Genomic DNA, 24,954 nt, shown 5'->3' with positions numbered 1-24,954 from the left:
GATAAGATAAGATATTGATAAGGTTCGGCTTGTTTCTCTTTATCTCGCGATTTAAATTAGTATGGAATAAGTTGAAAATGTACTGAAATGATGTAAGTTGTAAAGAGTGATATGTTCTTGTTAACCTAGGTGAGAGATGAGGACCGAGTAAATCCACAATATGTTAGGTGTTTTCTCCAATGGTGGAGGTGGAATTGAGGTGGAATTGAGGTGGAGTGAGGTGGGGTTGGGGTGTATGTTTAAACCCGTTGAAAAGCAATATATGTTATTTTGCCGCAGTTTTTTCGATAGATAAGATAAGATATTGATATCATATGCATTTAAGAAATAAACTGGTATATAAGGCGATGTCAAAAACGTCATCTTCTAACCTCGTATCACAACTTGAAGACAAAGCCTAGTAAGTAATTTTTACATGTTTTCAATAGATTTTCATATTAAAAATATTTATTTTAAAAGATGCCTTGTATAATTGAAGGAAATTTTCTCCGTGCGAAAGGAGACTACATCGTGAAAGAATTGGCGTTTCTCTTGATGGAAACGGGGAAAAAAGCAGTCTTTAATTTCAAACCCCCATTCCCTTACAGGGATTTGGATGCCAAGGACAAGCGAACCAATGCGTGGATCACCCGTAATATTTGCAACCTGCATTGGGGTGATGGGGAGATTGAATTCAACGATTTATCAGATGTAATGGCAGTCATTTCCACCAAATCAACACTATTCTACACAAAAGGTTTGGAGAAAAGTATGATTTACTCCAAACTTTTAACACAAAATGTTGTAAACTTGGAGGACAAAAATTGTCCCAAGTATAGTTCTTTAAAAAAAATTGGAGAGGAATATATATGTAAATATCATTTTGAAAATATTCATTTTTGTGCCCTGTATAAATCAAAACAATTAACAGATTTTTGCATTGAAAATATTTAATAAAACAATTAGTTTGTTTATTTTCCTATAACCCATTCACCAACGTTTAAGCTATATTCATAGACATATCTCAAGTCCATACCCATCAACTGTGAGATGGCATAGGTAGGTGTGAACGTGAATTCCGATAGGTTAAGCAAATCTAATTTGCATGGTGATAAAAGAAATTTAGGCTTTCAGTTCTTCACAAAATCCATTCAGCAATCGATTTTGGATGATATTTGTAAACACTGGAATTTTAATGACGTTTTAAAGATTATTCCTAAGAGTTGAAGCGGTTCCGATAAAATAAAATTATTTTAAACTCTTTAAAATATTCTTTTGAATATTTCCTCAAGTTAAAAACCCCACGATTTCACCACGTTTTGACATTTGCCAATCAAAGAAATATCAATTAGAAAGTTTCCAACAATCTTAGGTGCTTCAAGTTTTGGGTATAAAAGCCTACTGATTTATGAAAATTGAATCCATACTCTCTCTCCCTCGATTGAGACAAACTTCAGCTGCTACAGTGGAAGAAGTCGATATGAGTGTCACCAATCAAATTCTAAGGTTTTCGGTAATTGAAAACAAAATGTCGTTCAGAATGCTGACGGTAGTTCTTAAAAAATATAAAAGATGGTACCGACGCAAGACGGAAGTAAACCATGAAAAACAGTTCATTGATGTCCATCTGGCGACCTTTTTGAATATAGGTCTTATTTTTCAACGTTTGGGGCCATATTCACGTAATTATATAAAGGTTAGCCCAATTCAAATATTAATAAATCTGTAAAAGTGTTCCAATAATTAATTTTTTTTTATTCTATTTTTAGATCGAGGAACGTACAGTCGACGTAACCGAAGAAGAGGAGGAGGAGGTAGAGGCTCTTTTTCGATCATACCGATCAACCCTACACCTGGTACCAAAACCGTGCCGGACGCTCTGATGTTGGCCATCGAAGCGTTAAACGCCCCATCTTCATCAACAGAGGTCCTGAAACGACCAGGTGACGTCAAAGAAAAAGCATTAAAAAAATAAGAAAAATATATTGAGAATAACGAACTCCAAAATAGAGTTAATGAAAACCAAATGTAAATAAAATAATAAAAATTTCTTATTTGGATTGCAATATGTTGATTTTAATTACACATACTCAAAGCGATAATTTTTAAGTATTTTTCTATTTAAGATTGTAATACGTTTGGTTTTTTAATTGAACCTCTCCAAAAAGATAGACTTTATCAATGTACTCAAATCAATTCCCGTATATAAGGTCTGCACAATTTTTTCCGATCTGTAGTCGCTATTTTGAACAGATTCAAACACATTGGTTAAGTTCTCACGATGTTTTCTTGCGTGTTATGCGCTAAAGAGTTTTGTCGGAAAGACGCGTTAAAATGTCATGTTAATGAACAACACGGGAAAGTCACATTTAATTGTGGAATTTGCGGAAAGTCTTTCACGCGGAAGGAAAATCTGAAACGTCATTCGTTGATTCATCGGAGGGATAACGGAGAGGAGGTACAGACCAACGCATCAACAGCTGAGGATCTAAACACGCTATCAACATCGGACGGTATCCGTCACCCTTCTTCCTCGTCTCTCGCCACAACCACCCCACCTACTCAACCTGCTACCTCACCCACGCAATATACCCCGTCCATCCTTCCTACCTCAACCACCCCACCTACCCAACCTCTTACCTCACCCACCCCATCTATTCCATCCATCCTTCCTACCTCAACCACCCTTCCCACTAACCAGGGTGACGATTTTATCAATTTTGATGACCTGGATTTCCAGGATGAAAATGATGAGATTTCTTTGGATGCTGAAGTGGTGGAAGCTTTGAATGGTGCAGTGACCTGTTCCCGCTATACCCCATCTGCAAATGTGATAGACCCGCACAACCTCATCCAAGAAATCGGGACCTGTCTCATCGACTATTTGAAACACCGTTTACGTAGGAATGGTATCAAGTGGTACATTGTTATCCGAGCGTGTTTCACACGTGACGTAGCAGACGGTCAGAACGTGGAGGTATACACCCGTATTTCCGAAGTCAAACTTTTACAGCATTGACACCTGATGAGTTACCTGACCATGTTAATGTGGGTGAGAAGCAGATCATCAAAGCGATGGAGGAGTTCGAGGATATGGGTTCCGGATTTAAAATTCAAAATATTGAGTTTTTTCAAGTAGATATTATTAAATATCTACCATTAGTAGCCGGAACCTATATTGAACTTCCAACTGAAATTCAGAACGGAAAATGAGTGCTTAATGTCAAATCTACGGACGGGAAGTGTTTCCTATGGAGTGTTTTAGCACATCTGAATCCCGCTAAAGAAAATCCTCACCGTGTAACTAATTACAAACAATACGAAAATGTGATAGACTGTTCAGATATTGAGTTTCCATTTGTTTTGAATTCATTGAAATTAGAAACATTTGAAAAAAAGATAAATTTATCCGTGAATATATTCGCGTACGACGACGGTGTTTTCCCACGTCATATCAGCAACTTTAAAACGGTCAAAGAACGTCAGATAAACCTCTTATTCATAGTGAACGGAGGGATTCATCATTTTTGTTTGAATAAAAGTTTAAGCAAACTTTTATCAAAATTCACAAATCACAATGGTCAATCGTTTTACTGCCATTTTGTTTACATCGATTTACAGGTGTTAATGCCGAGTTGAACCATAAAAGACACGAATCAGAGTGTAGCGTGTATGATCAACAACGGATCAAATTACCCTTTAGAGAACCTGTATTACGGATTAAGAAATATGAATGGAAACAGAGGGTTCCATTCGTTATCTATGCTGATTTCGAATCCATTCTCAACAGGATAAATACCTGTTTACCCAATTCGAAATTATCTTCAACAACTAAACTACAGGAACACGTTGCATGCGGTTTTAGTTATGTGGTGGTTGGACCCGGAGGTAAGAAAAGTTTCATTTAATTTTTATATTTTTACTTATTTTTTATCTTTAAACAGAACCAAATCTTCCCGTTAGTTATCGAGGTACCGACGCTATAGCCGTTTTCCTCGAAAGTTTGAAACTGGAAGAGGAGTATATTAAAGTCGAGTTGAAGAGTAACACCTCCATGAATCTTTCACCTAAGGAGATCGAAGAAACTCAGGGTTGTACTTAATGTTACATTTGCAACAGGGATTTTTCGGATGAGGATGTACCTGTACGAGATCACTGCCATTATTCTGGTATGTAATCAACTATTTTAAGATTGAAACAAAGTTATGAAATTTTTTTAACCTAAATATAGGACGATTCCGTGGCATGGCTCACAATGCATAATCAAAGTTGTGAAATTTATTCCTGTGGTAATGCACAACCTGTCCAGGTAATAAGTTCATAATCAAAATGTAAAACAAATTATTTTTAGACCCTGATATGCACCTTTTTATTGAAAAGGCGATAAGGGGTGGTGTAAGTATGATAAGTCATCGATTTGCTCACGCGAATAACCCCTATATTCCGGAAACGTACGACGAAACAAAACCTAATAATTATATAATGTACTTAGATGTGACTAATCTTTACGGTTTAGCGATGTCATTCCCTTTACCGATTTCCAACTTCAGGTAGGTTTCACACCCAAACCTCTTAGCGTACACCACCCAGTATATTTAAAACTGCCCCGATGATTCCCTAGATGGTTTTAATTTAGAGGTTAATTTAAAATATCCGAATGAGCTTCACGAATTACATAACGATTACCCTTAGCTCCAGAATCTATTAAAATTAGTGAGGATATGTTTTCAGAGTACCAAATTCAAATGATGGAAGAATTAGGTATCCCAATTAAGGATACTCTCCCAAAACTGACCCCTAATTTATATGATAGAGTAATTACGTAGTTCATTTCCGAAATTTGAAATTTAATATTTCAAAAGGAATGAAACTCGTATCGGTCAATCGTGTATTAATGTTCAAACAAAAAGCCTGGCTCAAGTCGTATATCGACTTTAATACTGAAAAACGTAAAGCCGCTACCGACGAATTTTCAAAGAACTTATATAAACTTTTAAATAACAGCGTTTTCGGAAAAACTATGGAGAATCTGCGTAAGCAGATTAATTTTTATTTGGTAAACACCCCGGAAATGGCTGTTAAGAAAGCATCGTCCCCCGCGTTTAAAAAGTTCACTATATTCCATTATGAACTGGTTGGGATAGAACAGGTTAAAAAATCGCTTCTGCTTAATAGACCTATATATACAGGTTTTACTATTCTGGAGCTTTCTAAATTGATTATGTACGATTTCCATTATAATTACATAATGAGCAAATACAGGGGGTGTGTAGGTCTTCTATTCACAGACACAGATTCTCTCACATATGACTTTCAAACGCAAAATATTTACAAGGACTTTGAAAAAGAGTCGGAGCGGTTTGATTTTTCAAACTACCCAACAAATCATTTTCTTTATAGTGATAAGAACAAAAAGGTGTTGGGTAAAATGAAAGATAAATTAGATGGAACCCCGATAGAGGAATTTGTTGGTTTGCGCTCAAAAGTGTATAGTATACTTTCTAAAAAGAGGGGGGGGGACTTTGAAGGGGGTTTCAAAACATGTTGTCAAGAAATATATTAGTCACTCTGACTATCGCGCTTGTTTGTTTAACAAAACAATTTCTATAAATTCAATGAAACGCATCATCTACTTTTTACAATATCCCAAAACAAGGTTTCTCTCAACCCGTGCAATAGTAAGAGATATATTTTGAGTGATGGTATTAGTATGTTGTCATACGGACATTGTCAGATAGATGCTATTGGAGAAAGATATGGTGAATAAAGTATTATGGACAAACATTTTTGTAAAATATTTAGTTTTTTTAATCAATATTTGTTATTTCAATAAATTTATTGAGTACTTCTTGTACATAAATTCAGATATCATACAATCGTTTGTATTTTTATTTTTACTAAATCTTTGTATTAAGAAGTTTCGTTCTATTTTTCTAATAAAAGTTTTTTGTTCAGAGTACAAACAATTTTACTAATAACGATTTCACAAAACCTTTTCTCAAGAAATGGTTCACCTGAATATAGGGAATTAATTACAGAATAGTTTAAATTATTTATAGTTTCTGAGAGGTGTAATTCCACCCTCAGATCCCACTCCATCATTAAACAATCATGCTGTATTTGGGAAGGGTGCTCTATTTCACAACCGTAACATTTTTTCTTTATATAATCATGAATTTGATTTTCCACATTTTCGCTTATAAGATTATAAACACGTTTAACTTCATTGAGATAGATGGAAAGTTCATCGTACACTGCAACTAGTTTATTCCATGAAGATTTGGCAATAGTTAAGCCTTCTTTACTGGGGAATAGCAACCCGTATACCGGACCAGTTCCGTGGTACATTTCTCGGATGTTGAGCATTTTCTGGCCTCGGTAATTACCCAGTTCGATTCGTCTAGTCGTCGATCCTTCGAAGAACCATGTAGCTCCATTAGCAGATTCTGTGTTGAAGAATGATGTGATGTCTCCCCGCTTCATCCACAATTGGTGAAATTCGCTCCCAGTTAGGGTTATCCCACTTCTACCATCTATCACTCCAAGGCGTACTTCACACTCCGGTGTGATGGTAACACATTTAACTCGGGATATCGGAAATACCTTGAGACCGTTCCTAAAAGGAAGGATTTCCAGGCATAAAAATCAATACTATTATGAACTATAGAGCATCGTTTTTACTTACATTGTTCAGATTTCTGTGATTTTTTGGGTATTGTCCCTAACAAAGAAGTACGCTAGCTTTATATACCGCCGCGTGCATCAGTAAATATGCAAACATGATAACAATTTTCAATTGATCTCTTAAATGTGTATGTTATCAATATCTTTCAAAAAACTATCACGAAATAACATATGTTGATTTTCTATGGGTTTTAACATACACCTCAATCCCACCTCACTCCACCCCCACCCCGTGTTCCAGCTCTCCATCAAACATTCACCACACTTTATGAATTAAAATATATTAACTAATTTTGAAAATTAATATCTACTTTCATCGCGCACACACTACCTCCCACCCAGGAATCAACTATTTAGTGTTCATAAATTACATTTAAAATCGTAAATGTCGTTAGATAATATTCAACTATTTCTAACATTTGCTTCGTCTTACAAACAATTTTACTTACAATAAGTTCGCAGAAATTATTTTCCAGAAACGTTTTACCAGAATACATCATATTGATTTCTGAATAATTTAAGTTACTAACAGCATCTAAAAAGTGCAAATCGACTCTTTGATACCACTCCATCATTAAACAGTCATGTTGTAATTGGGACTCGTGCGATATTTCACACCCGTAACACTTGTTTCGAATGAATTTACGTAGTTGATTTTCAATATTATAACTAATAAGATTGTGAACTCGTTTAACCTCATTAAAATATACTAAAAGTTCATCATAAAGTTCGGTAAATTTCTTCCACGACAAATAAGTGATCGCAAAGCCCTCTCTGGTGGGGAATAGCGTTTCAGTCCCGTGACACATTTTTCGTGTGTTGAGAATTTTCACGTTTTGAAAAATACACAGATCTATTTGTCTGGTCGTTGATCCCTCGAAAAACGATGTAAAGCATTGGGAGGACTCGGCCTGAAAGAACTACGAAATTTCTTCCCGTTTCATCCATAATTGATGTAATTCTTCTTCCGTTAGCTTAATCCCCTTTTTCCCAATCCGGTGTAACAGTGTTACCTTTAACTTGGGATATGGGAAACACTTTCAGTCCATTCCTAAATAATGTAACAGGTTTACAGTTAAAATCAAAATAAATATACACATATGTTAAGAGACAAATCATTTTATTATGAACAGATTTTATACTTACATTTTTTAAGGTTTTCTAGGGATTGCTTCTATTTCAGTGAAAAACTCTTCAAATGTGGTTTAAACATTGAACAAGCCCCCTCTTTTTATCCCTGCAAAGTACTTAAGGATTCTATCTTATTGATTAAAATTGGTCTTAAAAAACTTCTCAATTCCACATCAATTCCACCTCCACCATGGGAGAAAACACCTAACATATTGTTTTAGGGAATCGGTCGCGTCAAATATCAACAAATTGACAGATGATTGTCCCGACGCGCTCGCGACTTATATATAAGAATTATCTCGTAGTAAATATACACCCGCGATATCAAGTTCTTATCTTATAAACTTATATCTCTGGTCTCGAACTATCACCCAGCTCTATGGAAATTTAACGCCCACTCGCGAGATAAAGAGAAACAAGCCGAACCTTATAAATATCTTATCTTATCTATCGAAAAAACTACGGCAAAATAACATATGTTGCTTTTCTACGGGTTTTAACATACACCCCAATCGCACCTCAATTCCACCTCACTCCACCACACTAGATCTCCACCCCACTATTTCCCACCCCGTGTTCCAGGACTCTCAATGTACCACTACTCACATCAAAATAAATTACATTTGAAAAAAATACTTTTTGTATTTAATTCATTTAGCTTACTTACGATATAGCTGAATTAATATCTTGGAATGTCAAATAAAAGGTTAATATCGACTTCGAGCTACTTTTCGACTTTAAAATAATTTAGCTTGAAAAAACACGTTTTATACTTAATCTTTTATGTTACTTATGATATAGCTGAGTGAATGTCTTGGAATGTCATAAAAGGTGAACGATCTCATCCGATTCTTTGGAGAGTGAAATTTATTTGTGGCTTTTCCTGGTTTCCGTCGTAAAGGGTGCGGAAAAGAGCTTTAGGCTCTGGAGCACTGTGTTGAGAAGAGCTATTCATTTAACAGGAAGGAAACGAATTATTTACCATTATCTATTTAAAAGATAATAATTAAATTATAAATAAACAAAAATTTCAGAACATTTTTATTGGTGTTAATATTATATCTTATATACTATACTATATTCTGTTTTAAATATTCTAAATAATATTTTATAAATTATACATTATATTTATAATATTATATATTATATTATATTATATATTATATATTATATATTATATTATATTATATATTATATATTATATATTATATATTATATTATATATAAATACAATATATTATAAATTATACATTATATATATTATATATTATATTTTATATTTTAATTTATACATTATATATATTTATATTATTTATTATATATTATAAATTATGTATTATATATTATATATTAGAAATTATATATTATAAATTATGTATTATATATTATATATTATATAAATATACTAGGCGATCTCAAAATTGAGTATCTATCTGTCTCTAGAGATAAAAATGAAATAGTATTTTTGTACAAACTTATCAATAATGTAATTCCCTCTTCAAAACTGACATTTGAGGTAAATATATATGTACCCCATTATTTGACTAGAATTACTGCTTTGAATCAAGTTGGAAACTCTACTATCAATCCTGTAAACCGAATGCAAAAAACGGCCAACAAATATAAAAAGGCCATTGATTTATTAAACTGTACACTTTGCTATCTGAAACGATATAAGGTGCTTTAGTATTTGACTGTTCTGTCTGCGTCAACTGGCTAATAATTTTGTATTGTTTTGCCGTACAATAAACCTTTCATGTATTCATTCATTCTAGCATTCATTATTTATTATATTTTATAAATTAAACGTTATATTTTATATATTAAACAATATATTTTATAAATTAAACGTAATATTTTATAAATTGATCAATATATTTTATAAATTAAACGTTATATTTTATAAATTGATCAATATATTTTATAAACTAAACAGTATATTTTATAAACTAAACAGTATATTTTATAAATTGAACAATAATACATTATATATTATAGAGAGTATAAATTACAGATTATTGATTTAAAATACGGTAACTGTTCTTGTAAATTCCTTCACACCCCACCGAAATATAACTCTCTCAAAATATTAGAAGAAAGAGTGAAATATGATCCACTAGAAAGAGCAATTGATTTTCTCAATAATCTTTAAAACATGAGGGTCGTTAACGATTAAAAAATCTAAATTTAAAAATTGAGAGCTGAAAAAAATTTGGATTTCCCAAAAAAAGTAGATTAAAAACAAAACGCTGTTATGGAAGACTTTCTAGCCCTATTGTAGTTTTTTTTTTAAGTGTTATACAGCTATATTATGGTTTCCTCCATGGACCCGTTGCGAGTAAGCAGGGGCGAGATATGTGTAACGGCCACCCCAACTGGAGGACTTGGGTGAGGACAAACGTGCATTCTCTTTCTACCAGACTAGTGACTAGTCCAGGCAGGTACGTCTTTTTCGTTTTCAGAAATAAAATAAATTGGATCTAATTCTATATTCCATTACTTCATCACATAGTCCTTCAATCAGTTGTTCCACCAATGGAAAAAATGAATTCCTAACATATATAGGTAAAATGCCAAATTGAATAATTGTTAATCAACTAACAAAAGGCGATAGTATCAAAAATAATTTTTTTCTTTATATGTATATTGATTTTAAGTATAGTTTTGCGATAGTTAATGGAGCACCTTTTTTGTATGACCGATATATCGTCGAACGCCTTTTAAGGTATGGATGATATATCATCGAGCACTATTTTTGAATGGACGATATATCGTCGAACAGTATTTTAAATATGGACGATACATCGTCGACCGCCATTTTGGTATGGACGATACATCATCGAACAGTATTTTTGTATGGACGATATATCGGCGAACAGTATTTTTGTATGGACGATACATCGTCGAACAGTATTTTTGTATGGACGATACATCGTCGAACAGTATTTTTGTATGGACGATACATCGTCGAACAGTATTTTTGTATGGACGATATATCGTCGAACAGTATTTTTCTATGGACGATACATGGTCGAACGCCGTTTTTGTAAGGACAATATATCGTCGAACAGTATTTTTGTATGGACGATATATCGTCGAACACCACTTTTGTATGGACGATATATCGTCGAACGCGACATATGGTTGAGGGATTTTTCTGTAAACAAGATAAAAATGTAGTAGAAAACAAAATTAAAAAAAATATTTGAAATTGAGATTGGTTGCTCTAAATTTTTATAGTTTTATTTCTTGTATTTTGGTTATTATATATGTGAATAAATACATATTTCATATTTATTAACTTACAACTCGGGAACTTAACGCGGTATTGTTACTCCCTGATGCAAAAGGGATTTTTAGTTCATAAATATTTATTCAATCAGAGTTCAAAGAAAAATCATCCATGTAACGCACAAAAAATAGTTTTCATCGTCACCCCAAAATCAGAGTGCCATAATATATTGTCATCCCAGAATCTGTTCAAAGTAAAGCATCTGCTTTCGAGAAACTGACTTAGATGGCGTCACAAGAATTTTTCTGAGCACATGTTTATCTATTTCACGTCAAAAATAACATGAACAAGTTCATGCAGTATATGAACCATAGTTATATGATTGGTATATTTCACAAACCTTAGGTAATTTAACTATGGGTTACATCTTTTACATTTTGCAGGTGAAGATAAACAGATTTCCGTGGGGCAGTTTCCCCTTCCAGTTTCCGGGTATTTTTGAATAATCTTAATGATATACTTTTGGCAAAATTATGTAGGCTAAATCATTTTGAAGTATTAATGTTTATGAATGGATGTAGATGAAATTGAATGATGCTATCAGAAGCAAATGAACCTCAGTTACCAGAGCACTGTATTTTCCATTCTGGCAGTGGCGGCGTAAGGGGGGCGGTCGTCCCCGGGTGCCAGGGTAGATAGGGGTGCCATTTGCCTGTCAAAAAGTTCGGTAGGGTGGCGGACCATAGCTAGGCAGGGGTGGGCGAGGAGGCCGCCTTGCCGACGAAACATTACCGCTCCGGGGATCCAGCCATCTTAAGCCGCCACTGCATTCTGGAAGAATTCTAATTGGGTTTTCTGTTTCACATTTTGTTGGTTAAAGCTGACTCCACAATCAATTCTGCAATCCACTTTTCGTATGGTAGTTTCCATGAATTTGTCTATAACCTTGGAGAAGATAAGTATTCTGGAGTGGCAAAGTCGGGCGCCACCTGCGGCTTTGTAAAATTCCCATCATGCTCTTTTTGGTCGGACGTCATCAAGCCAGAATGATGGCAGATAAAGCTGACGTCCGACCAAAAACCGGGGTAATCTGGGTAATTCTAACAGCAATAGGCGGGAAAGGACGTTCTTTATATTACCGCTATGGGATTTTCCACTCCAGAATGCTTCCCTCCTCCAAGCAATAACCCCCAATGATTTACTTTTATTTTTAAACTCCACAACCATTTTTATTTCAAAATAAATGACTGAAAAGTATTAACAAACTTTAAATTTTTTTATATTTTCAATTTGACATTTTAAAACTTTCTAATATTTGAACTTTTAAGGAACTGATAAGGTTTCATTCGTCTCTAGATTTAAGTTTGACTTCTTCCTTCCTCTTTTGGTTGTTGTTCAGGAGCTTGAGCTCCGCCGTGGCCTTTGAAAGATAACGAGGGATCAATTTCTTGCCTCGGTTGACCGCGTTGTACGTTTCGTTGTTTTTCAAGAAGCACGAAGTGACATCGACGTCACATCCACATACTATGTTTCCACATTCTTCATTAGACTCATCTGAATACATAGAAAATAAGAAATTTCAAAGGTTAAATTTTTACATTTAAAGTATATAATAAGGCAAAATAAAAAATAATACGATTAAATTAGATACAAAAATTAGTAATTGGTAAAAAAAGATATTGTATTTCATCTAAAGTTCAAATAAATATAATAAAATAATATAGAATTAGACAAAAATAAAATAAAAATTGATAAATAACTAAATAAAATAAAGATAAAATAAAGAAAATAATATAGAATTAGATATAAAAAATTAACTAAAAATAGATATACAATAAAATAAAATAAAATAATAGAAAATCAAAAATAAAATAAAACCCCAATATAGAATGAAGCAGAAAATACGAAATATTAAAAATAAATAAAAAATTATAATATAAATAAAAATTTAAAATTAATAAAATGAATAATAATACTTAAATAAATTGAAAAGTTATAATCTTAAGACCAGCCCGTTTTTGTATTCTGGTCTTTGATATAACTTAGAATATATTTATTTATTGTGGTCCAATTTCCACCGTTACTAGTGGGGGAAGGAAACCCCCCACGTGCGGGATTGTGTTTATCTTCACAAAATAGACAATCTCTTAGTACAAATACTTTCTTGATAAATCCGAGCATTAAATAACATGTTTCAACTTACCGCAGTTAACTCCATCTTCGGCAGTATGGTTCCACGTGTATCGTAGAAAGACGGGATGCTCCTTCAAATCTTTGCAAGGCCCTTCCAAGGCGGCATCGTAGCATTTATCATGTTTGAAGCAACACCTGCGGAACATTTACAGAGTCATTCAACAAGTCAACAAAACTAAAGCGATATCTGATAAACTTTTTAAGACTCTTTCAAGCCGTATAACTTGTATGAAACCTATAAACCGTTTTTTTCACGTAATTGTTATAAAATGGGAGACCAAGAATATTTATAAATTTAATAAGTGAATCCCTGGTTGTCAAGGCGGCCAGCGCGTCGCAAACGTAAACCTAGCGCCATCACTCGGTTCATTGCCGAGCTATTAATTTGCAAAGCGTGGCGAATAGACCTTTCTATAAAGCAACATTCGCCTTCTTGTTTGATGAAAAGCCCTGGTCATAAAGAATATATTTGAGGAGGCATACTGTTTTTAAGCATAAACTGAACTGAACTACTATACGTATTTCGTGACGAATGAGCTACATACAAAACAAATTTAGCAAGCATAGGCCTATTCTTAATACCGTCGTCTGTTCAGCAACGAATAGTCAGATTGTTTTAATGAATTTACATTCTTTCATCTGCTGTGTCAGTAGATTTAAATTCTAGTGTGTTTTCCCAAATTTAAGTGGAAACGGATTAACAAGTGCCGAAAATTTATTGACTTATCCGAGAAGTTCGAAGAGCGAGACATTAGGATGAATACGCTGAGTAGCCTCAAGCTCGGAATTTTCTAAAAGGGAACAGTGTTGCCAATATTCGAAAGTTAAAAATCCCACAGTTTCGGTGAAAAACCGCCCAAAAGCCACAACCCCGTTACATTCACGAAAACTCCTCGGAAAACAGGTACAATTTTTTGGGACCGAATTAAATTATGTTTTTTTGTTTTGTATTTTAATTATTTTTATTTTTTGGAAAAATTATTAATGTCATATTTAAAGAACTAAGTTTACTTGCTTATCTATAGGTAGCAACTCTACCATTTTATCATGAAGATATATTGATGATTTTATTCATTATACATTTTTGAATTGTGGATATCGAAATGTCGGGGTGCTGGCTTGATATTATTGGTCGCAAAGCTAGATCTCAAAATGCAATATGCATTCCACAGTAACGTTAAGATAGCTTAAGCCTCTGAATGCGCTCCCCCCACACCCATTTGACCCTTGCTCCTCTTCAAATTGGACAATGGACAGCTTCGTTTTTCTCTACTCCCAAGTTGTTTCGGAGATAAGACTGTGGACGAATTCCAAGAAATGCGAAGGCCAGCTGCAACTGCAGCAGCGACCTTTCGACTTTCTTGGAACTTGGTGCCCGTCATGATCCCCCCGTTCGTCCTTGCGGGGAAGTTGCGGCTCGCGACGCCTTGCGTTCTTTATGGAGGGGGGACTAAGGGTGGGAAGTCTGGGTACAGTGGCTTATGATAATTAAAAGTAAAATTTAGGACCGTTATCGAGCCAAACAGGTGGAAGGGGGTACTTTCTTTTTCCTCGGAAGGCAGTATCAATATTTCTTTAGAAACATTTTCGTGGGTATTTTGAACTGGCGATCGAAAATCTACCAAAGAGTGAAAAATCCCACAAAACCTTTGATTTGGTTAAGAAAACCCATTATCCCATTTCCAAAAATAACACCCTAAAAATCCCACAATATGGGATTTATCCCACGATCTGGCATCACTGAAAGGGAAGGGGCCAAAGGATGTTTCAGATGGGACCTAACAAAGATCAGACCTAGGGGCCGGGGTGTTAAATAAACCGCCGTTGGAACAGGACCATTTGCTTCGGTTTGCATACAAACATTCTTCTTCCAAATTACAGTATTAAAAGCTTATAAAAGTATTTGTCAATTACAGTATATAACATATCAGGCAATGAATTTCACTTTTTGAAATATGCCTCATTGGTGGTTGGTGCGTTTCAACCAAGTTGATAACTAACATAGTCAGCTCAATCTGTACCCGAAATTAATGTAACCCGAGACAACGAAAGCGGTCGGCATTTAACATTTAAAAGGAGCAATATTAAAATAAGAGCACCCACAGATAAATAAATTTAACAATTTACTCACTTTGCACTCAAGCTCGCGCAGAAAACATGCTAACTAACGTAAAAACAATTTATAGATTATGTCCAATCATTAGTCCTTAGTTGTAAAATCTCTTAAAGTGGGTTACGAGGGGCTAACCACTTTTGAAATCAGGTGTACAAATCAGCAGTGAAATCACGGAAATCACGTTAAATCAGTAGCTTTCATAAAGTTAAATCAAACGTGAGATTACGTGAAATCTGAAATCAGGTGTACAAAATTTGCAACAGTGGATAGCCCCTCGGTGGGTTACCATAGCAGGTACCTGTCCAGTTGAGCATTATATTTAAGTCTTTGGATAGAAAGTAATTAACAAGAAGCACTATGTTTTTCAAACTCATACACTTTGAATGGTAATCAAGAACATATATAGGTCGCTAAGGACCTGGATTGTATTATTAGCTCCTACATGCTAATAATCTGCATGTCATCTTAAGTTGTAAAACTAGGTTTTTTTTCAAATGAATATTAAATGATGATGTTTCCATTTCTAAATATGAAATATTTAAAGAACGCGTTAAACCCCATTTTTAAAAACAAAATATTTTTTTCAGTTATAGAAATTAATTTTTTTTAATACTTTTCGTTTTGAAATTAAATTATACACAATTTATAGTAAATGTTATAACTTTAAAATTAATGATACTGAAAAAATGTCCTATATTTGCAACTTCGAGATGGCACTACATGAGGATTTTAGGGCATAACTATTTAAAATCCCTGAATGGCATACTTATGAACCCTTAAAGGTAACTATATTCATTAAATTAAGTTATTTAAATTTATTTAAATTTGAGTAAAATCAATCTTGTACATCTTTCAAGAAATTAATCATAATGCAAATGGGAAACAAGACTGCCAAATGATTATGAAATGAACATAAAAAAGTCCCAATTTTGAGATATGACTTTCAAAACACTGCTATAACCAGAAGTAAATGAACAACGCTAGACTTAAAACAAAATTTACATGGAAAAGTAATTTTTTAATTTTACATAATTGTATTTCTTAATTTTAAAACATTTTAAAATTTAAAATTATTTTAATTCTCAATTTTAAAACATTTTAAAATTAAATATTACTTTAATTCTCAATTTTAAAACATTTTAAAATTAAATATTATTTTAATTCTCAATTTTAAAACATTTTAAAATTAAATATTATTTTAATTCTCAATTTTAAAACATTTTAAAATTAAATATTATTTTAATTCTTAATTTTAATACATTTTATTATAGTTTAATTCTTGATTTTTATAAATTTTTATATTATTTTAATTCTTGATTTTAATACATTTTTTAATTTTATATTTTAATCCTTAATTTTAATAAACTTTTTATTTTATATTATTTCAATTCCTAATTTTAATACTTTTATATTATTTAATTCTTAATTTTAATAAATTTTTATTTTTATATCATTTTTAATCTATATTTTAATTTTATATCATTTTAATCTATATTTTAATTTTATATCATTTTTATCTATTTTAATATTATATCATTTTTAATCTATATTTTAATTTTATATCATTTTAATCTATTTTAATATTATATCATTTTTAATCTATATTTTAATTTTATATCATTTAAATCTATATTTTAATTTTATATCATTTTTAATCTACATTTTAATTTTATGTCATTTTTAATCTACATTTTAATTTTATATCATTTTTAATCTACATTTTAATTTTATATCATTTTTAATCTACATTTTAATTTTATATCATTTTTAATCTACATTTTAATTTTATATCATTTTTTATCTATATTTTATTTTTATATCATTTTTAATCTATATTTTATTTTTATATCATTTTTAATCAATATTTTAATTTTATATTCTTCTGATTGTAAAATAATACTTTAAATTTTAATATAATACTACAATTTAATTTATTTTGAAAAACTCTTAAATTCAACCATGAGACCCACTAGATTGAGGGCGACTTATAATAGAATTTCAAGACAAAGCGAAATGCATTGAATATACACTCCCTCAACACCCTGGGAGCCCCTTAATTGATATCCAAGGGCCACTCTGCCTTTGACAATGTTGCCAACCAAAACGAATTTTATGAAATTTTCCCTTTTTCAATGTATAACACAATGCCTCTCAAAGGAAACAGGCAAGCTTAACCCTTAAAGTCCCTGGGATATTTGCTGAGCAACTGTACATTTAAGGGTACCTTGCCAGTCGCCGGCCACAGAGAGGAGTGAATTGCCGAGGGTGAAATGATTTTCGAGCAACATAATATATATCGTTAGAAATGGCAAAACTTGAAATTGAGTAGAGGGTTAATAAATTGTGAAAACATTAACAACACTTGCAAGTTTCCCTTAATTACTCGGATGTGACTTAACTTTGGTTTCACTTTGCAAACTTACTCGTCGATTGAATCAACTGGATCTCCTTCGCCGCCCAGTCCGCACCACTGGCCGTAATTGATGTACTGGACGGGACTCCGGCCGGTCACTTTACTTATCATTTGGCCCAGACTAATTACGCTCCGTTTGTGTAAACTTCGCCTTTCAAAAGTCGAGGTGTCTGTTAACGATATCAAGAGTATTAAATTGATATAATTATCTTCTAGGCTTAAACGAGAATATATAATTAATTATGCAAATAAGCTCGGCTCTTCTGAAGCCTCAAAGGCCCCAAAGGATGTGCTACGTGGCGTCAGAAGCGAATTAAGAACTTTGGAAAATCAGTATTGTTTAAGTTCGCTAAATGAGCGTCTAATATTGTCACCTACATTAAGCTCTTCAATCTAGACAAACGTTGGTTTAAACAAGAAAATATATTTAGCTCAGGGAAAATGTCCAAGTTAGATAGAGTTTTAGCCTTGCCCCTAATACAATCATTTTGGAAAATAAATAGTAAATAATAGTCATCTAGAGACTTTTACTTCCATTAATTCGGGTGGCGGGTTACACTGCTTAGGAGAGCTGTGGAATTAAAAGCTCAGCGTGTCAGCGAGTCAACAGCTCCCTCAACTAAACATTTCTGTAAACCTCAATACGTTTTTATGGAAGAGGAAACAGAAAAACTGTGGAAAACGCCTTTAACCAAATTGATAGAACTTGAAAATTTAACGCAGAAAGAGTAATTTCGAGATTTCATCCAGTGCCCCAAGCTGCGATCGAACCCGGTTGCTCTTGATGCGACGCGAAAGTGCTAACCACTCCGCCACCCCACAAAGTTAACTCCTCCTGTATCCCATTGGTTCCGTAAGTCAGCTACTTTAAACACACCATATAATTATAGATACCCGTTTATTCTAATTTAAAAAATTTCATTTTATACTTGGTTTAATTGCTATATTGGAAATTTGGTTTAATTGGTTTATTGGAAATTTGGTTAAATCGGTTTATTTGAGAAGTTTGGTTTAATCGGTTTATTTGAGAAGTTTGGTTTAATCGGTTTATTAGAGAAGTTTGGTTTAATCGGTTTATTAGAGAAGTTTGGTTTAATCGGTTTATTTAAAATTTGATATGCCAATGTTAGGCGGCCAGCTCAAAAATGACTTTAAGGCCAAACGAATAATTACATATTTTGTAGCAGTGAAAATATTTCAGTTCAAATTATTTGTTTATTTTTAACTAACCCAAAAAAATCAAAACGCTCACCTAATTTGTTATGAGATTAAAAAATATTGCACTAAAACATTTTCTTTTTCGTTCAAGTTTAATTTAGCCTTGTCCAAAAAGACTACTAACCGAGCTACTGACTAATATAGCTTATTCTTTGGTATATATATTTTTTAATTAATAAGGCGTTATCGTTCTTATTCAAAAAATATTCGAACACATTATTCAAATTAAATACTGCAGTGGACAAAATTTAAATATAATTAAAATTCAGGTAAAATTAAAATTGAGTGAGATTTACATATGTTAACTTTCTCTATTTAATATATTTTAATTTAAAAAAATATAATTTAAAAAACTAGCGTTTCAGAGGAATGAATGAAAACACGTCCGCGAAATGTCACTAAACAGGAAGTGAAACTGTGGAGTGGGCCTCTCGCTATTTCTTCGGGCCAAATTAAATCTCCGAAAAAATAACATTTCCCGAAAGTATCATAAGAATTATAATTACTTACACGACAGCGTGATCCACGCAAATATACTCCAAAGAAATACGCAGTAGCAGTTCTTCATATTTTTCATAATATTTAGCAAAACGATGAGCTGGAAAATATTATTACGAAACGAAAGGTTTCCCGACCAGCGGACCAACCACTCTCAACGTTCACTTTCGAAAAATACGTTTACTTTTCTGATTAAATTATTTGTTTCGACGCTGTTCCATTTATGAGACTGCAGGTTGATTCTCGGCAATAGAGACACGGCCCCGGGCGCCAATTCCTGCTTCGCGTGTTTAAACGGTTTTATCGCAGCTTTCATACAAGGAACCACTTTTTCCTTAATTATTTACCGCAATGCTTTTAAAGAAAGAAATCACCTGTTTAGTTCAAAATTCAGGTATCCCTACAAAATTATATTTTAGTAAAAAATTTGGTGGATAAAGTTCGCTTGTTCAGGGATTTCGGTAACCCTTTGATGTCATTTGACTCCGATTCTGTGGTCAGGGTAAAAACGTTTTCCGCAAATGGCTGCCTATTGCAAGTTTACCAGATAAATTCTGAATAAGCAGACCATTGTATCAGATATTTAGGAGTAAAAAGTGTTGCCAGAAGTTCACGGCGTAGGGAAATTATTTCCACCAGAAGAAGCGATTAATGAAACTTAGCGTGAAAGGTGCACACCTTTTTTCAAAGAAGCTAGGGATGATTTGGCGCTAGTTACGTTAAATACAGGTCGTAGTTGTGTTAATAAATTATTTCATACTCCCATTAATGTTTTATTTAACAATAATAATAATAATAAAAATTAATAAAAATAATAATAATAATAATAATAAAAATAATAATAAAAATAAAAATAGAGATAGGCTGAAGGACCATTAATTATGTTCCCGGATATCGGATTATTGGGAAATTAGAATTGGAAATGTCGATTTATTGAGCCTCGAGCCATGGCTGCGCCCTCTTCTGAAATTTTAACAAAACGACGGCAAGCGTCATCTGATTCTTTTAAATCGCCATGGCACCCGACCTGAAGCACGCGCCGGACGCGCGAGCCTCAGAGTTAGTCAATACAGTTGGTTTGTGTGGCTCTGCAAGCAGGTTAGTTATAGACGAAACTTTTTTAAGGAAAATGGCGGTAAATTATTAGAACGTTGACACGAATTTATAAGTCAGCTATAACTGTTCTCTATGATAATTAAAATCTTGATAGTCTTTTAAAACTCAAACGAAGTGATGTTTGGAATAGCATGGTGCTGGTCCTTTAAAATATTTTATACCTCATAGCTTTTTTTTAATATTTACACTATAAATGAAGATTGAAATGCCCCTTCAACCAATTTGCTTAAGTGGAGTTACCTGCATTTGGAACTAAGGTAGCGGCATTTTTGTGCCAAAAGGGCCTTAATCAGCTATTCTTACGACATTTCTTAAACAGTAATTTCCATTTTATCTTTGTTTGTTTCTGTCTTGAAAATGGTGTTTCAAATTACCAGTTTCATCGGGGAGAAGTACTTATTGTACAAGCGAACGTGTCAAGGCCGTTGAGTTAACTTTCCTTTTTGTGAATATTCAGCTATTGATAAGTTTGACTTCAACGTGAACTAAAAAAAGTTACTTTAAAATGAGTAAACAAATTTGAAAGTTGAAAAGATAGATAAAAGAAAGATACTCGCGTACCAGGGACTTTTAATTTCAGTTTCAGTTTCAGTTTCGTTTATTTATCAATTATTTAATTACATATAAATTATAAATTCCCCACGTAAGCGAGCTTGTTTGTCGGGAATCCAATTTTAAAGACAAAGAGGGAGTAAGGTCACTTTACCCATCAACTTTTCTGAATAAGAAGTATAAACACATAGAAAAACATTATCATTGTATATTATCAATTACCGTTTGACAATCCATCCTCGAATAGGTTTTTTAAAAATATTTAAATTAGTTTCAGTTCTTATTTCGTTGGGGAGTAAGTTATACAAAAATACACCGGAAGAATAAGCATACAACTTGAAACGTATGAAGGGACAATTTTACTATAAAAAACAAACCGAGTACTATAAACATTAACACTCTTGATATATTTATCTACATTTTTAAATATATAAATAAGACTTTTAAATTTAAATAATTCGTCAACATTTAGAACATCAAACTCATTATAAAATTAGCGAATAAGTGGATTAGTCCATTATGAAAAGGAAATAATTAAATGAAAAAAATTAAAGTAGTCTTAAATAAAACCTGGAAACTTACTAAAAATCATATGAAAAATTCAAAGTTGAGTAAAAACACTTAAATTATTAAAAAAGTCTCCCAATTGTAACACAGTTAGGGAAACAAATTCCCGTAGGAAAAGAATTGGGGAGAAAAACCAATTTTCACGGAAATTCGTCCGCTTAGACTCAGTTCGTGTCTCCGCCGTTCGGCAGCGCCACTTAATTTTGGAACCCCTCCTCTTCTATGGAGATGGCCGCTCCTAATGACTGAAGGCAGTATCAGCCACGTGCTTCCTCCATGGCTAAACCCTAAACAAATTCTAAGAAATTTAAAAACTTACTAATAGCTCGTACCGATAGGTCTTCGAGCTATTAGTAAGTATTTATATTTCTTCAAATTTGTTTAGGGTTTAGCTTTATTTTCACTTTTCATAATGGACTAATCTACTTATTCGCTAAGTTTATAATCCTTTACACTGCAGTCCATAGGTGGTTCCTTTTAACTTATCATTATACAATAAAAAAGTTGGATAATCTACAGTTTATTTAAACATATTCGAAAAATTCCATTTTGAGATTTAGTAAGAGGTAGAAGATTTGTTTGAAATGCACATCCCCATGAAATAATGCCATATTGTAAATAATTAACTAAAGCAAAGTATACGCTTCTTAAGGTTGTATATGGTAAAATATTACGTAGAAAGTACAATTTATATACCGTATATCTTAATTTTTCTATTTCGCGAATTAAGATACTCGCGCGTACCAGGGACTTTAAATTCCCCAAAACTAAGATACTCGCGCGTACCAGGGACTTTAAATTTCGCGAACTAAGATACTCGCGCGTACCAGGGACTTTAAATTTCGCGAACTAAGATACTCGCGCGTACCAGGGACTTTAAATTTCGCGAACTAAGATACTCGCGCGTACCAGGGACTTTAAATTTCGCGAATTAAGATACTCGCGCGTACCAGGGTTTTATTTTCATATTAAAAATAAATCATTTTGTTAAATCAAATAGCAATCGGAACTTCGTATTATACAATTTGAAATTTTGCGATATAAGAATTAACTAGTAGTTTAGTTTTCTGTAAGAGCCATGTTATTATACTTAGTGTATAAAATTGGAAGAAATAGGCAAAAATGACGTCCTAATGTTTCAAAAATTGTCACCGCGCTTCTTCGAATTTACATCTGATAAGGGTTAAAGGAGTATCTGTGAGTTTCTTACTCTTGATTTATAGAAAAACCGCATTTCTTAACTGAACTGCCTTTTAGTAAAAAAACAACATTTTATCAAACAGCAACAGTGTTTACACGACAATATTATGCAGACACATTAATACAATATAGGAATATTTAGAATATTCAATTTTTAGTCTTAGGCTTAAAGCCTAGTTCACACGATACGATTTTGTAGCGTGCGACCAGTCGCGCCAGAAGCGATGCCATAGCGAGCGCAGGAGGTCGCCTCCCCACCAACTTTTTTCCAGAGTTGGCAAACTAGGCATTTCCATCTTAAAGTTGGCCACCTTAGAATTTCTATATTTCGAAATAATATGATATTTGATTTGTTATTTACCGAAACTTAAATTCGTTCAAATATATTTAAAACTATATAATATAAAATTTTGTTAATTTATGTGTCGCTCCTCCATATGCATTGGTCCCAAAATCCCAATATATATTTAGCTTTTTTCCAACTCTATTCTATCCTGACTAAATTCCCAACGCTGTTTTTTTAAAAATTTTGGTCGTATCTACACGAGCCGATAATTCCTCGACGACTTCGGACTCGATCGTCCTATGAAAAAGCGGGTTTTAGCGGGAGGCGGGACTTAATGTTCTCTTTCACCATCTCAAAGCTACGCTCCCCTTACGTCTAAATCATACTGATATAGGGTAACTTAGCTCCATACATGTTGAAAACAGCAGGTGGAATAGATATTGTAGGTGTTTTTGGCGGGGGAAAATTGGTTTTTAATTAAAATAATATTAAAATATGGTATACCTCTTCGCTTTTTCACGGGGTTATATGATCCATATTAAGAAAATTAAATTTTGACAAAATTATATGGTCCATATATTTTGATAAAAGTATATGGTCCTTGTTTTTCAAATGATATAATTTTGATATTATATTTATTTTAATTATTTTATAGTATATTTATTTAAATTGTTTTACAGTATATTTATTTTAATTATTTTATAGTATATTTATTTTAATAATTTTATATTATATTTATTTTAATTATTTTATAGTATATTTATTTTATTTATTTAATAGTATATTTATTTTAATTATTTTATATATTTATTTTAATTATTTTATATATTTATTTTAATTATTTTATATATTTATTTGTAATATTTTAAAATATATTTATTTGAAATATATTGAAATATATTTAATTTCTTTATTTTATATATTTATTTGTAATATTTTAAAATATATTTATTTGAAATATATTGAAATATATTTAATTTCTTTATTTTATATATTTATTTGTAATATTTTAAAATATATTCATTTTGTTTACTAACTTTATATTTATTTGTAATATTTTAAAATATATTTATTTGTAATATTTTGAAATATATTTATTTGGTTTATTTTATGTATTTATTTTGTTTATTTTATAAATTTATTTTGTTTATTTTATATATTTATTTTGTTTATTTTTTATATTTATTTTGTTTATTTTATATATTTATTTTGTTTATTTTATATATTTATTTGGTTTATTTTATATATTTATTTATTTTATATATTTATTTTGTTTATTTTATATATTTATTTATTTTATATATTTATTTATTCAAAAAGTTGAAAATGTGGAACGGAAGTTCGTAGAGCTGGCCCACACGTACTTTTTATATAAAAAACCCTATGATTATACATATATATTGGAATACTTGAGCATGGATAGGGTACATTTATTTATAAATAAACGTGATCTCTTGTTTTTAAAAAAAAAACATATCCAAATCATCATGTCCGGAGCTAACTGGTTCCTTAAATTTTCACGTGCCCAAATACAATACAAGGCAAAAAATTACTTTCGTTAACGACTCCATTAGGCCTATATCACCAATGCTGCGTATGCAGAAAACATGTAATAAATTTGTCTTGTAAAATCTCCGAAATTTTAAAAATGACAGAATAACTTTGATATGTAAAACTGTATTACTCAAAAACATTATTTTTTCCTATGTAAAACTGGCAATTTTATTCAACTGCGTGTACAACCTCGAAAGTTCAATATATGTAACTAT

At 32.2% G+C, this 24,954-nt stretch overlaps 1 protein-coding gene across 1 annotated transcript; it reads right to left on the bottom strand.

Annotated features, from left to right (window-relative positions):
• Positions 1 to 12,283: 12,283 nt before the first annotated feature.
• LOC149939175 (phospholipase A2 A2-actitoxin-Cgg2a-like) lies at positions 12,284 to 19,770 on the bottom strand. The gene is made up of 4 exons (XM_090178081.1): positions 19,477 to 19,770; positions 17,759 to 17,918; positions 13,230 to 13,354; positions 12,284 to 12,580 (listed from the first exon to the last, which is right to left on the bottom strand). The coding sequence occupies exons 1-4, from the start codon at positions 19,541 to 19,543 to the stop codon at positions 12,369 to 12,371; spliced, it is 564 nt and encodes a 187-aa protein (XP_090034207.1). The 5' UTR covers positions 19,544 to 19,770; the 3' UTR covers positions 12,284 to 12,368.
• Positions 19,771 to 24,954: the final 5,184 nt, after the last annotated feature.

The sequence above is a fragment of the Leiobunum rupestre genome, chromosome 6 (genome assembly GCF_980474605.1).
Source record: "Leiobunum rupestre chromosome 6, qqLeiRupe1.1.hap1, whole genome shotgun sequence".
In the NCBI taxonomy this organism is placed as follows: Eukaryota; Metazoa; Arthropoda; class Arachnida; order Opiliones; family Sclerosomatidae; genus Leiobunum; species Leiobunum rupestre.
The sequence above is the reverse complement of the archived record's forward strand: the minus strand, read 5'-3'. Positions and strand labels throughout refer to the sequence as shown.